Source organism: Clarias gariepinus, chromosome 1 (assembly GCF_024256425.1).
Source record: "Clarias gariepinus isolate MV-2021 ecotype Netherlands chromosome 1, CGAR_prim_01v2, whole genome shotgun sequence".
Classification (NCBI taxonomy): Eukaryota; Metazoa; Chordata; class Actinopteri; order Siluriformes; family Clariidae; genus Clarias; species Clarias gariepinus.
Window position 1 is genome coordinate 12702303 of NC_071100.1, and position 14840 is coordinate 12717142.

At 39.2% G+C, this 14840-nt stretch overlaps 1 protein-coding gene across 1 annotated transcript; it reads right to left on the bottom strand.

Moving 5' to 3' along the window:
* Positions 1-1039: 1039 nt before the first annotated feature.
* Positions 1040-10801, bottom strand: ripk1l (receptor (TNFRSF)-interacting serine-threonine kinase 1, like). The gene is made up of 11 exons (XM_053501191.1): positions 10695-10801; positions 8462-8654; positions 6949-7102; positions 6315-6452; positions 5820-6051; positions 5590-5739; positions 4805-4881; positions 4090-4153; positions 3325-3831; positions 2390-2530; positions 1040-2137 (listed from the first exon to the last, which is right to left on the bottom strand). The coding sequence occupies exons 2-11, from the start codon at positions 8611-8613 to the stop codon at positions 1815-1817; spliced, it is 1938 nt and encodes a 645-aa protein (XP_053357166.1). The 5' UTR covers positions 8614-8654; positions 10695-10801; the 3' UTR covers positions 1040-1814.
* Between the last annotated feature and the right edge of the window lie 4039 nt (positions 10802-14840).

Below are 14840 nucleotides of genomic sequence, written 5' to 3' on the forward strand. Positions count from 1 at the left end.
ATGGTGTAGCATTACAATGCCGTTGGTTTTAGAATGGGTTTTCCGCCAAGCTCCTATAAATGTGTGTCCACATACAGTACCTTTGGCCATATGCTGCACGTCAAAAGTTTGGACATGCCTTCTAACTCCATGGTCGTTCCTGATTCTTATCTTTCTACACTGTAAAACAATACTGGAGGTGTCCAAAATATGAACAGTTGATATTGAGATGTTTATCTGCTACTTCTGCTCTGTAAAGCCTTCATAACAGCTCTAATCTGAGGTGCTGATTGTTAATTGGTGATTTCTGAGGCTGGTGACTCTAAATGAACTTCTCCTCCACAGCAGAGGTCAGTTTTGGTCTTGTTTTCCTGGGAAGGTCTTCATGAGGGACAGTTTCATCATGGTGCTTGATGGGTTTTACAAACACACTTGACACAACACTGTTCTTGTAGGAACTGCTGTAGAAAATAAATTGCTAAAACAAAAACATTAAATTAGAAAGTGCGTGCAAACTATGTCCATGTTCACTTCAATTGTTAACAGCACAGTGCTCACCTGTTTCCTAAGGATTGTGAGTAAAATAAAAAACAAAATTGTAAAAATATAATTCAAACTATATACAACTTTGTGTTGATTTTCAGTCTTTTACTTTGAATTTACATTTTGATTGTTTTTAGAACTTGTTTAATCCTCTTGAACACTTAAAAAACCCAGAAGAAGAAAATTTAGGGATGATTGAATCCTTAAAGCTATACTGAAGAACGCTACACCCAAACTAAAGATAGGATTCTTACCAAAAATTCTCATTTTGTAATCTAGAAACAGTTTATTGTCCAATAAGCCCTTAAAGATCCCTTCCCTTCCCCTTGTCATACAAACCTAATTTCACTGGAAAGTCATTTTCTTCTAATTCAAACTGAGCGCTCTGGAAGAAGAATAAAACCAGGGTCTCTGAAGAGTTCTTTAAAGGTTTGTTGGACCACTAATGTATCCATAACTTTAAAGTGTTGGAACCCCATCTGGAGTTCAAAGACCCATTGAGGTTCTCCAGAGCAACTCTTAAAAGGTATTACATTTGTGTATCAATGATTAAAAATGTACAGTTATTCTGTAAAAACTCTCGCTAGGACCAAGCAATGTGGACCAAACTACGTACTAACTGTGCTACTCAGTACTGTATATGGAGCTTTGAACACGCTGGGATGCCCCCCGAGTCGGACCGATGAGGTAGTGGGGGCTGTTGCTCGATCAGGGTGTTGGTGTACAGTAACAAGCAGCACGTCACCAATTCGTTTAAGCGCCGTCAAAGTGAATTTAGGAAGAAATATGGTGTTCCTCAAGTTCCCTCAAAGAGTGTTACTCCGTGATCGTTGATCACGTCTTATGGCGGAGGCCATGCAAAAATGTCGCAGGACACGATCAGGGACGTTCGCATGATCGTTGACGATGTGTCCGGCAGAAAACAGAGAACCCATCCAGCATCGCGTGTAATGCAATCTCATGTGTATGTAGCATATTCTTTTGGTTCAGAGAGGGATATTATTACGCAATACTCGAGAGCCTCTTTCATGTCAAGCAATTTGTCAAAATAGTCCTTCTTTACTTCCCCCCCGCCACCAAACAATACAATGCTTTGTTCAAATTTTTCATCCTTTGAAAATTTTAAAAACAATTAAAAAAAATTTTTTAAAGAAAGAAACAAAAGAAAAAGATACATCACCTCCATTCAAGAGTAAGAAAATGAAAAATGAAGCTGAGATCAAAACTTAACATAAAAAATAACATTCACTGATACTATTTCTATATAAAACCAGCACACGGCCTGTTGACTGTTAAACCAGGCTCAGACCACAGAGGCTGGAAGAAACGGTGTAGTCCTGTGACTTGTGCAGTATTTCGATTAGCGCGTCTGCTTTGACGGACTGCTCCAGCGCGCGGCACAGTTTCCCCACCGTACAGCCTTGAAGTCCTTCCTTCATCTTCCAGCGCTCCAGCATCTGGTGGACCTTCTCGGCCAGGCCGTCGCGCGCGTAGTCGTGTTCGATGGCGTCGATCTCCACGTCGGTGAGGCCCAGCTTCCTGGCGCAGGCTTTCCACTTCCCACCTACGTTCTTTCGGACCAGCTCCAGATGTTCATCAGTGACGCTGTGGTCTTCTGCATGGATACAACACACACATATCGATGTAGAGTAACTCTGCTGTTTGTGCAGGATTGGTCTACTTCAACCTGCTCTCTGATTAAGTGTAAATCTGGTTTACAACACTTCACAAGGTTTTAGATGAGGAATGTTAATATATTTGCCTCATTGGAAGCCATATTGTGTTATATCATGAGTTGCGTGGAATGCAATAATTTCAAATAATAAAAAATAAATAAACGCATGAAGAATGTGTGAAAAGTTCTCACCATATTTTAAGAGAAGCTCTTTATACTTTGTGTTGGAGGACGAAGCGCTGAACTGGGAGCTGAGAGACATGCTGTCCATGCTGCGCAAGTGCATGGTGTTGTTGTTTCCGATCTGAATCCCACTGGCTTGGCTGATGTACACTTTAACACCAAAGCACGGAATCGAGAAGAAATGTAGCGTCAACGTCAGGTAAAAGGTTGTAAGGATAACGGTGCACGGCAAAGTGGAACAATAACAGATCACATGCTATCATATAAGTATATACTGTATACAACGGTACCGCAGCATATTAATTTAATCCGTTCCAGCAGCGAGTTTTTAAGGAGGAAATTCGTATTGTGAAACGCATTTTCCCAAAGGAAATAATGTAAAATCAGATAATCCGTTCCAGCCACTAAAGAATATTACCAATATTACCAATTTCCAACACTACAATTATATTTTTGGCGGCAAGGTGGTGTAGTGGTTAGCACCTTCGCTTGCACCACCAGGTCTTGGGTTTGATTACCGCCTTAGGGTCTGTGTTCATGTAGTTTGCATGTTTTCCCTGTGCTTGGTGGGTTTCCTCCGGGTACTCCAGTTTCCTCCCACAGTCCAAAGACATGCATTAATTGGCTTTCTCAAATTGGCCATAAAAAAAAATCTGTTTTAAGGTAAAAATTCTTAAGACTGGACGTTCCTATGCCAAGGTACCGTTGTACTACCAGTTTTATCTCACTATAACAACATCTACAACAATGGGGAAGTGCTTGATTTGAATGAAATTGAAAAAGTAAATTAAGTAAATTGAGTAAACTGTGGAGTGGAAAAAAGGAACTAGTGTTTAGAGCATAAAGTTAAAGCTTCAAATCTGAATCCAGAATATTAAAAATGATTCTTTTTTTTAAAAAAAATCTTATAAACAAAAATTTTGAAATAAGTGTTAAATACGTACCTTTATCTGCTTGCGGACACATCGCTGCTTGAGGGAATTCCGAACCCCACGACTGCATGCGATCGTAAGGTTTGTACGGTTGGAACTGCCCGCTCTGCGAAGACGGCACCGACATCCCTCTCTCATACTCCGGCCTGACTGAAGTCTCCGGAAGGTAAGGGTTGGGTTTGGACCAAGACTGGACTGAGGACACCTGCTGTGGAAGATCTCCAGCCCAGTTTGAACTAGGAGCAGCCTGCAAGAGCGGACCGGCGTTACTGTACGAGGGGAACGAGGGCTGCGGCTCGGGGGGGTAGCTGCCCATTTTGTGGTAGTTTAACTCTTGGTTGAGTTTCTGCTCCAGGTTAGGAGGATTCTCGGGGATGGCGTCCACTTGAAGGCTACCCGAGGTCATTAAATTGAGGTCCTCCAGGCTCGTTTCGATCGGGCCCATGTCCGAACTCCTCAGAGGGGTGGGGGAGTCACCGGAGCGCTGCGGAAAGGATGGAGCCTCCAGTAATGGGACAACTGGAGTTAATGATAACGTTAATGTCACGCGGATGTGAAAATGTGTAGTTTTAATGAAACCATCAAATGAAACTTTTAACCAGTGTTTGATTAGCCTGAGATCCAATCATGAAATTTAAAGTTATCCTGAAAAAAAATTCTCTTTTATGTGCACTCGACTTGACTTTATTTCTTATAATGTGACCATCTCAATAGGAAGGAGAAATATTTTTTTTTTTTTATAATATTATCTTCTATAATTTAGAAGTCAATTTGTACCTGCAGACTCTGTTGTCAATGTTTTTAGCTTCTCCAGCAGCTCAAATGGACCATGAAATGAATCCTGCATGAGAATGTGAAATAATTATTTTAACCAATATTCATAATAAATAATACGTTGTGCAACAATGTGGAGAATTCATGCACACCAAACATACACTAAGCTCATCGCTTTCCCACTTTAGTGTCCAGTTTGTTTTATTTAAGGCAGTAGATGAACTGTACGTGTACCTGGGTATAATATTGGACACGGAGATACTGAATGAACACAAAACGAAATGTTCGCAAAACATTCTCTAATGACTGTCTCCAGTCTTTCACGGTCTCAGATTCATATTGTATTCAGGCTGTACAAATCCCCCTCTCTGGATGTCCTGTTACAACATATAGACATTTTTCCTGTAATAATAAACGTTCAGCTTTATGACGCACAGCTACTGTAGTTTACGGTCAGACTATCTGATATCGCAGAAAATTGGGAAGGGCTTCCCGTTCAGTCTGCTTCCTCTTCCTACTGCCTCTTCTTCCTCTTCCTAAGTTTTCTCATTGTCACCGTCATTTTTTAAATCTGCTTCGTAAGAATGACCATTGTCTAATGCACTATACAGGTCAAATTGAATTGCATGAAATTCTTCTGTCTAATTCTTAGAACGGAGTTCTTACGTTAACCATCAAAATGAAGGGTGTGCAAACTTTTGCACCCAGCAACATTTACCTTAAGGCCGTGCAAATCTCGCTTGATGTCTCCTTCCAGTTCTTCCTTATAGAAAGGCTGAAATGAATCGTAGCTCTCTGTGATGAAGAAAGAAAGAAAGTATTTCAGTTTTATCTGATCGCAATATTACATAAAAAAAAAAATCAGAAAGGTTGAATTAAAAAATACCAACAGTGCACACAGTCACATGGTGATACAGCTGCACAACACTCTAATCTGTAACGGCAATCTAGCAGTAATACGAATTGCTTGCACATGGTGACCAATCACCATAAATAATCTCAGGACATATACTGTACATACTGTACATCCTCCTCTGTACTGTCGTGTGCATCGCACTTTCTCTTTATCCATAACTGATAACTATAAATTGAACCCTTCATATTTAAGCGGCACAAAACGCGACAATGGTTAATGTCTTCAACCAGGAGGAAGTTTGGCAAAAGAATTAAACCCAACAATCCCTCATACTGTACTGTACTGTATATAGACAATGAAGTTGGGAGTAAATGTCATGTCCTCATTTGAGGATGTTCAGGTCATCATCTGTACCTGTTTCTCACTGGTTCCTGATTTAAGTTATGTTTGTTACGCTTAAGTGGTTTAAAGGTCACCGTGTGGCTTAACAAACAAAAAACCTTCCTCCGGAACTGCTCAGGTACAGTTAGTGGGCGAATTTTAAAAAAATGCTCTACTACGCACCAGTCTCTCTCAAAAAAATTACTATTATGGCATTAGAAAAATATCTATTTTGACCCTTTAGTACCCAACTTTGTACTTCGTACCTTTGAACCGGGGTCGTTTTTGTGGCTCATGCTCCCAGCATTTTTTCATCAGACTGATGATATCTTTTGGTGAATCGCATGGAATAAGGGACTCATCTGGGCGATCTCCCTGACGCACACACTGGCAGATTTGGTCTTGATTAAGAGCGTCTGGAAAAGGACAACACGGGTTCAGTCCGAATGCGATTTATTATGGAGATAAACCAATGACTGCGCGCTGCTTCACTCACTGGCGTAAGGCTCCTGATTGGTCAGAATGACCCACACCACTATGGCGAAGCTGTAAACGTCAGACTTTTCAGTGGACCGAGTGTTGATGCTTTCCAGGTGCTCAGGAGCCATGTAGGACAACGTCCCACCTACCACGGCGCTCGACTTCCTGCCTCCGCGGCTCTGCCTGCGCGACTCCTCCCTCGTCAGTCGGCTCCACGTCTGACAGGTGGCCAGTCCGAGGTCTGCAATCTGACACCAAACACACACACACACACACACACACTCAAGATGTAAGATTTGTATGCTTCTTTCACATTACCTTTAATACACTGTATTATTAATCAACATTACACACAAATCTAGTTAAATATTAACATGTGATAAGGATATTAGAGGTAATTTCTTTTTCATCCTTTTAAATCTTGCCAAATATAAACTTTAAAATGCTTTTGGATTCATTTAATGCATCATTTATTGTCTTCTTAGCATTAAGTTCAAAAACATGATTTTACCTTTATATGAAACTGTTCATCGACCAGGATGTTTTCCGGTTTCAGGTCCTTGTGAATCACTTGGTTGTCTGTTAGATAAACCATTCCCTCCAGGATCTCCAGAATGATCCTTCCTTTAACGGATATTGGGACATTTACCTGGTTTCACGAGAACAGCATTAAAATGGATATGTATAAGGAATGTAGTAAACATGGCAAGTCTTGACGCTGACATAATATTGTGAACTTTCTTAGCTTTGGAAGCCAAACACCATCCTTAAACGCTTTAATGCCTTTCTTAGTATTTATATTTTATTACCAGTTTCAATTGTATATTTTTGCAATCCTTACATATAATCTTGCCATATTTATAATTTTTTTTTTGTCATCAATGAAGAAAATCAGGCCCGAACCATGATGCTGCCACCACCATGCTTCACTGTGTGTATGTTGTTGTTGTTTTGGTGATGTGTACTGTTGCCTTTTGGAATCATGGCCCACACGTTTAACCTTAGTTTGATCAAGCCATAAGAGATATAAAAATTTAATATTGAACGAATCTTCTTTCGTCATCTAGGCTAAAACTTTACTGTTACTTTAACCCCAGCGCTGGAAACATCATGGGTTTGGGCATTAATGAGTTTGGCACCGTCACCTCCTGCAGCATGACCAGCAGGTTGCCGTTAGGAATGAGCTCCATGACCAGGGAGTAGTCTCTGTCCTCCAGGATGACGCCCAGCAGCTTAACCACGCGCTCGTGTTTCAACTTGCTCATCAGACTGCCTTCCTCCAGCAGCGACGACTTCTGCCTGCGCGCACGACAAAACACACCCTATGTCACTTACATGAAGCTTAGTCAGTGAGGAATTCAACTAGAGGCAATCACACCGTACATGTTTGCGCGATAAAATCGTCGCTTGGGCCTGTTTTTTTTTCTTTTTTTTTTTTCTTTTACAGTTTCGGTTCTCCAATTCACATTTTCATTTCCACTCACACTGTAATCTAGTAGTTGTTTAAGGAACAGAGAGAGAGAAAAAAAACGCAGGAGGTAACCAAACATCCTCAAAGATTAAAAAGAAGGGAAGGAAAAAAAAAGTTGCTGATGGAAAGAAACATTGTTTCATGGTGTCCCAGTCTTTGCTTTGTTCGCTCTGTTCGCTCTGCAGGCAATATTTGCTACAGTTTGACAGCAAACAATATATATTTATATATAAAACATTTTTTTTTCCTCATTTCGTGAAAATCGTTTTCCTCCAACGGTTTTTAAACAAAATGTTTGATTTGAAAACCGCTATATAACCGTATTTCGAAAGCTTTAAAAACATTCCAATTTTAGCAAAAACCACAACATGTAGCGGACGCACTTTTTCGAGCAGAAGTTGACGCATGGAGGTGAGCCAACTAGGTCACTTCTTTCTGTCATGTGATCAAAGTAGCACATGTGAGTGGACTAAATAACTTCACGGAAATTCTTAAGAATGCGGAAGCCAAGAACTGATGGCGTAACCCATTCTTACATAATCAATGCCTGGTGTTTGTGAGAATTTGTGGGTTTTTTATTTGTCTACCCACCTCGTAAGGATAGATCACAAGTTCTCAATGAGACTGAGGAGTTTCCTGGCCATGACTGCAACATTTTCAGTGTTTTATTTCATGAGTGATGGAAGCGCCTAATCAAATTGAGAACTTGGAGTCAGTTTTTAAGAGACACATCTTACAAAAAGATCTGAAGGCACTGAAGCAAAAAAATTTATATTGGTGCCATTCGCAAAACCTTTGTCCACGGCTTAAGTTTGTAGTGCAAACTTTCCACTCTAAATGTCTCCACTTCTCTTCCTGCTCCTGATATCACTAGTGTTGGTTTATCTGCATGTTTCAGACATGACACATGAGTGGTAAAACTTTTCCTTTTCTTGGTCTGGTGGGCGTTTGTCATTTTCTGAGTTTTATATTTCGGATTTGGTCATCTGTTGATCTGGACTTGTGAAATGGAAAACACCATGTACCTACTCTTGACAAAGTGGCCTTAAATTTGTCTTGACTTTTTTTTTTTTTTTTGGGCTCGTCTTGCCATGTCGTCTGCTTTTGTCTGCAATTTGATCCGATCTTGTCCTGCATGGTCCCTCATCTCATCTGATCTCGCGTAATGCAGACACGCGGATACTCACTCGTTACGCGGTGGTCCTGTGTAGACCGTCTTCTGCACCACATGTCCCAGCGTTTTGTGGTAGCACAGAAACACCTCCCCAAACCCGCCGTAATCCAGACGCTCCTTCTTGATGAGGTCTGACGACTTCATAATGTCCAAGGGCGATGCCATGGTTTCAAATCCCAAACTGCTCCCTGCGGCCTACGAGTGCACTACGCAGGGGAGAGAATAAGATCATCACCTTCATGTTAGAACGGTGCACAACTGGGAGCCTTATGGGTTATTAGACTGGAATACACTGGAACTTTACATTTAAGTTTAGTTACATGAGGTCTGTTTGTTTGTTTAATAATGCATTTGAAAAAATATTGTGACAAACAAATATCAAAAATTATTATGTAATAGGTAAAAACATGAATAAACAAACAAGTTAATAAATAAAATAATGTGAGGGAATATATATACATATATATAAATGAATTGTAAAGAACCAAATGTGAAAAACAAATAAATTGTAAAATAATTACAAGAATGCAATTGTTTTACAGAATAATGTGTAAAATATTGTAGATATTTATCTTAAAAAGAATTAAATTTAAATTATTTCTTTAAAAACAACATGTGTAAAAGAATCCCATCAGTAAATAAATAAATTACATGAAAAGAATCACAGGTGAAAAAAGAAACAAATGATGGAAAATGAGTCATATGAGAAAAACAATTACTAGAAGTGAAAATAACTAAATCTTGTGAGAAGAATCAGATGTGGAGAAAAAAAAAAGGTGGATATAAACTAATTGTAAAGTTCACATGAATATACCGTAATATCTAAAAGGATCACATGTGTGAATAAACAAAGCCTTTGAAAATACTTTTAAACCTGATGTGAAAACAACGGCATGAAAGGAATCATATGAGAAAAACTAAATCAGGTGAGAACCTTACTCTCTCACACACACTGTACCACGTTATCCTGTAAACAGAATCGAGGAGATTATCCAAGGAGACTTAGGGCACGAGGCGGGGTACCAATCCATCATACACTACGGGTAATTTGGGAACACGGATTGGCCTTAACCGGCATGTCTGTGTATTGTGAGACGAAACCCGAGTCCCAGGAGGAAACCCAGCAAGCACATGAAAAACCGAGGCAGGAATCGAACCATGGTGCTAACCACTCCGTCACATTTAAAAATATAAAATATGAAAATGAATCAAAAAACTCCAAAATAAAAAAATAAGACCTAATGTATGCATTAAAAGAAGAAAATACCTCAAAAAAAAAGGAAACCAAACCACATGTGAAACTCTGACCTAATATCTCACACCTGACCCTCCTGTGACTTTCCTTTTAAATTATAATACGAAACAAAAAGGGTCACGTCTCGGGAAGAACTGTGTGTGACTGTATAAGTGTGTGTGTGAGTGAGTGTATAAGTGTGTAAGTGTGTGAGTGAGTGTATAAGTGTGTGAGTGAGTGTATACGTGTGTGAGTGAGTGTATACGTGTGTGAGTGAGTGTATAAGTGTGTGAGTGAGTGTATAAGTGTGTGAGTGTGTAGGTGTGCGAGTGTGTAGGTGTGTAAGTGTGTAGGTGTGTAGGTGTGTGAGTGTACAAGTGTGTGAGTGTACAAGTGTGTGAGTGTACAAGTGTGTGAGTGTACAAGTGTGTAGGTGTGTAGGTGTATAAGTGAGTGTGTGTGTGTGTGTGTGTGTGTACTGTATGGAGGTGGCTGTCTGTCTGTCTGTCTGGTGGAGATTCCAGAACGGAAGTTAAAAGCCGTGGAAACGGATTACACTTCAAACGCGAAAGTTGATACATTTAAAAATTTAAAAATTCAAAGAGACTCGGAACCATGAAAGGCTAACGGACAAAAACAAAACGAAACAGATGGTTGTTTTGAAACAAAGTAAACTAAACCAAACAAAAAGCAAACGAAGCTACAGGTTCTGTTGTTTTGCTCGAGATGCTTTTTCTTGTTGTTGATTTAAGAGTTCAGATTATTGATTTATGCGCACAGTGAAAAGAGAAGAAAGAGAAGCGCACATCCTGTGAAACTGTGGATTTGACTCTGATAGAAACACACACACATTCACACACACCGATACCGAGCTCACATATTGAGCTCTCCACCTCTCTTTATCTCTCTCACACACACACACACACACACACACACACATCTTGATCCAACACTGTCGTTTAAATACAAATAATAATAATAATAATAATAATAATTCAGTAGTTTTACTTACCGACGCTCATTGTAACAATTCCTGTCGAACCTATTTCCGGATTGCTTTGCTGCATCACAAGCGAAACTTAAAAAAAAAAAAAAAAAAACTCAGAATGAAACACTCCCCAGACTGTCTAAAGTGGGCTGTGACTTAATTTCAGTGGCGCCTCCTTCGAAGGGCGCATGTGAAGGCGTCTCGACTGTGGCTCTCTCTCATTTCCAGTGCGTCCTTCTGATGCACCACACACACTGTACAGTATACTGTACACACCATCTGTGGAGAGGATCATCATATATCATAGTGGTCAACACACACTTTCCTTAATATTTCTTAATATAAAGTTTTGTTCGGATTCAATTTCTGTTTTATCTAATAAACTAGCTAAAGTCGCCGTCGTAGGCAGTTAAAGAGTTGCAATGTAAAAATAGTTAAAATGTTAAAGCTAAAAATAATCTGATTAGTTTAATGTAATCACTCACTCACTCATCGTCTATACTGCTTTATCCTGTATTCAGGGTCATGGGGGGCCTGGAGCCTATCCCAGGAGGCTTAGGGCACGAGGCGGGGTGCCAATCCATCACAGGGCACACATTCATACACACTTACACCCACTATGGGCAACTTGGGAACACCAATTAGCCTAACCTGTATGTCTTTGGACTGTGGGAGGAAACCGGAGTACCCGGAGGAAATCCACCAAGCACGGGGAGAACATGCAAACATGGAATCGAACCCGGACCCTGGAAGTGCAAGGCGACAGTGTTACATAGAAATACGAAGAAATCTATTTTTGAAATATTTATAATATTAGTAAGACTAATTCGGGGGAAATGATTCACTTTGCTATAGGGAGCATAAAGAATGAGTGATTGGTGCCTTAGGGTAAGAAGAGAGACGGATGAAGCGATGCACACGTCATGTCTACTGCCTATTGTGGAAACAGAGTTATGGTCTGGTATGATTCTGTTGGTCAGGTCTGGGCTCAGCAATGTTATGTGGGCAAACAATTAGATCAGCTGGTGACCTGAATATACTGAATGACCAGGATTTTCCATCAACAGATTTCTTTTTCTTCCCTGATGTCCCAGGTATATTCCAAGACGATGATGCCAGGATGCATCAGGCTTAAATTGTGAAAGAGTGGTTCAGGAAAAAATGAGACATAATTCTGGAGAGAGATTAGCGTGGCCATGGAGGGAAATAAATGACTTTGCATAAGCTTACCAAAATGTTTGGATTGACTGTAATCAAAAGTTTGGAAACACCTTCTAATTTAATGATATCTGATTTCCTATTTATTTCTCCACTGTAAAACAATGCTGAAGTTATACGCAATAATATCCTTTGAACAGGATATCCTACAGTATGTAAATAACGGCTCTTATCTGAGGTTGCTGGTTCTTAATTAGTGATTTCTGAGGCTGGTGACTCTAAATGAACTTCTCCTCTGCAGCAAAGGTAACGTTTTGATCTTGCTCTCCTGAGAAGGTCTTCATGAGAGATAGTTTTATCCTGGTGCTTGATGGGTTTTGTGAATGAACTTGAAACAATACTGTTCCTGCGTGAACTATTCCAGAACAGCTGACCTTCTTGTCTCAAATAACAAATGACTGTATTTGTTGTTACTTAATTACCTCAATGCATTTGTAATGTTTTATAGTTTGGAAATTGCCGGTATTGTTCTAAAATGTAGAAAATAAGTCACTTAACAACACAATAAATTAAAAGCTGTGTCCAGACTTTTGACTGGTACTGTATACAGTATTGTGTAAACATTAGCGCTCCATGTTGTTCGCGTAAAAACATAATAATAATTTATATAACAAAAAATTAAGCAAAAAAATAAAACCAAGACCAAGAGGAAAAGACGTAAACAATGGACTTAGAGAAGCAATTGTTGCTGCACGTCAATCTGGAAAGAGTTATAAAACCATTTCCAAACCATCTGGAGTTCCATATTCTACAGTAAGAAAATGAAAAGCATTCAAGACAGTTGCTAATCTTCCCAGGAGTGGACGTCCCTGCTCTTCCACCCCAAGGTCACAGCTACATCTCAGATCCTATAGACCTCACTGAGCATGTTAAGTGTTAAAGTCCATGACAGCACAATTTAAAAAAGACGGCTGAACAGGTACAGTTTGTCTGGAAAGGTTGCCAGAAGAAACAAACATGGAAGCACGAATGAGGTTTGCAAATGAACAAACCACAAGCCTTCTGGAACAACGTCCTATGGACAGACGAGACCACAGTGGAGTTGTTAATGCTCAGACAGCAGTTCAGCAGAAACACCTTTTACGCCATCTGGTCAAGCAGATGAGGTGGTGATGACTTGGGCTGGTTTTGCAGCCACAGGACCTGCGCAATTCGCAGTCAGTGAGTCGACCAGAAACTCCTTTTGTATACCAGAAGATTTTGCCTTTCCATTTTTAAAAATAATAATAGAAAAAATATTTTGCTTGACTACTACTATCAACTCAAATTAAACTTTTCTTTGTCACGTACACAGCCTCTAATGATTTTTTTTATTATTAATGAAAAGTTTCTAATAATTTGCCCACTTCAAGACACTTTTGTGTTGTTATTATTTCGAGTATTTTATCATCATTAAATTAGACAGCCCCCACACACTCCCATACTGTAATCTCTGTACTGTCCCTTTAAGAGCTGCTGCAACAATGTAACAGTTTCTCTCTGTTCTGGAGTCAGCACTCACCTCACACTACACTTATGACTCGCTACAAATCTGACCTCAGATCAGTCTCTGTATGCTGGGCGTGGTTTCATAACCCCTGGCACACCGGGTGAGTCTCAAACCGACCTTAACTCGACACCTTTTCCCAAGCAATACCGCGTTTCACCATATAAACCTTAGGGGGCGCTGTTTCATGCACAAAAAAATGAAAATAAATAAAAAAAACCAAACAAACAGAGAAGAGATAGCATTAGCACAGTGGAGTTTATTACACACAAAACTCCTATAAAACCTCCATAAAATAACAATCAAAACATTTATGAAAGACGTGTAAATTAGGTACAAGACACACAAGACACTTTAATATGTCACTTTTTATGCATATTTGCACAACCATTGTCACTTTCAAATTCATATATTTTTTTTTTCTTCTATATTTCTATATTTTGTAATACTATTATTCTGCCCTTATTTGTACTGTTTATTTCACTAGTTAAATTTATTTTCTTTTGTATTTCTTTTTATACATATTTATTTCTTACGTATAAGTTTTTATTTTTTAAGGTCACTGGCGGTCGTGTAAGCATTTCACTGCATATCGTATTGTGTATGACTGTGTATGTGACAAATAAAGTTTGAATTTGAAATATGGAATAAATAGACATTAAACCTCACTTGAACCTTAATTTATGATTCCACTTGGCACCGGCTGCTTTAAAATCCAAACTGAGAGTTACTTTGTTTTCGTCTTGATACCATGCCGTCGTTGCTAACATTCCTGGAAACCATGGCTTCCATGTCTTCACTTATTCTTGCACAAAAAAGCAAAAAAAACAAAAACAAAAAACATTGTTAATTCCTTTCGCTTGTCTTTCTACTGATGCAAACAAGTTCGTACACACAACATTCGGTTGGGCTCGGTACAGAGTTTGTATGCTGAAAGTGCTTTGTTTGCTGAGACAAATTTCAGTCATTAAGGCAATAATTCACATGACAAAAAATATGAAGTGGTAACGGTGTAAATTTAAACAAAAAATAAACAAGGAACATAATATCAGCATGATTTCTAGCAGCATACAAATATTTTTTCAATGCAATTCTATTTAAATTATGTGTTGACTAAACATAACTAAATATAAACAAACAGAAGATTATATTAAATTTTTTAAAAACATGTAACCTATATATACATTTATTCACAATTTTTACTGCCAAAACAGTTACCACATTGGGGTTGATTGGATTGAGATTTGCAGTGTGGCAGTGTGCTTTATCCTGCTAAAGAGGCCATTGCCGTCAGGTCATACCGTTTCCATGAAGGGGTGTGTGGGTTAGCAATAATGTTTAGGCAGGTGGTATGTGAAAGAACTTTTACATGAACGACAGGTCCCAGTGTTTTCCAGCAGAACATCTTTTTTTTTTTTCATATAATATTTCTTTTGGGGTTAATTTATTTTGCCGGTGTTCCTTAC

What these genes read in the sequence shown, in the direction of transcription:
- ripk1l (XM_053501191.1), bottom strand. Translation starts at nt 8,613, where the DNA reads ATGGCATCGCCCTTGGACATTATGAAGTCGTCAGACCTCATCAAGAAG. An exon ending in TGCTGGTCATGCTGCAGGAG is followed by an intron (nt 6,453 to 6,948) that starts GTGACGGTGCCA and finishes TCGTGAAACCAG; the next exon opens with GTAAATGTCCCAATATCCGT. An exon ending in GAGATTTGCACGGCCTTAAG is followed by an intron (nt 4,154 to 4,804) that starts GTAAATGTTGCT and finishes ATTCTCATGCAG; the next exon opens with GATTCATTTCATGGTCCATT.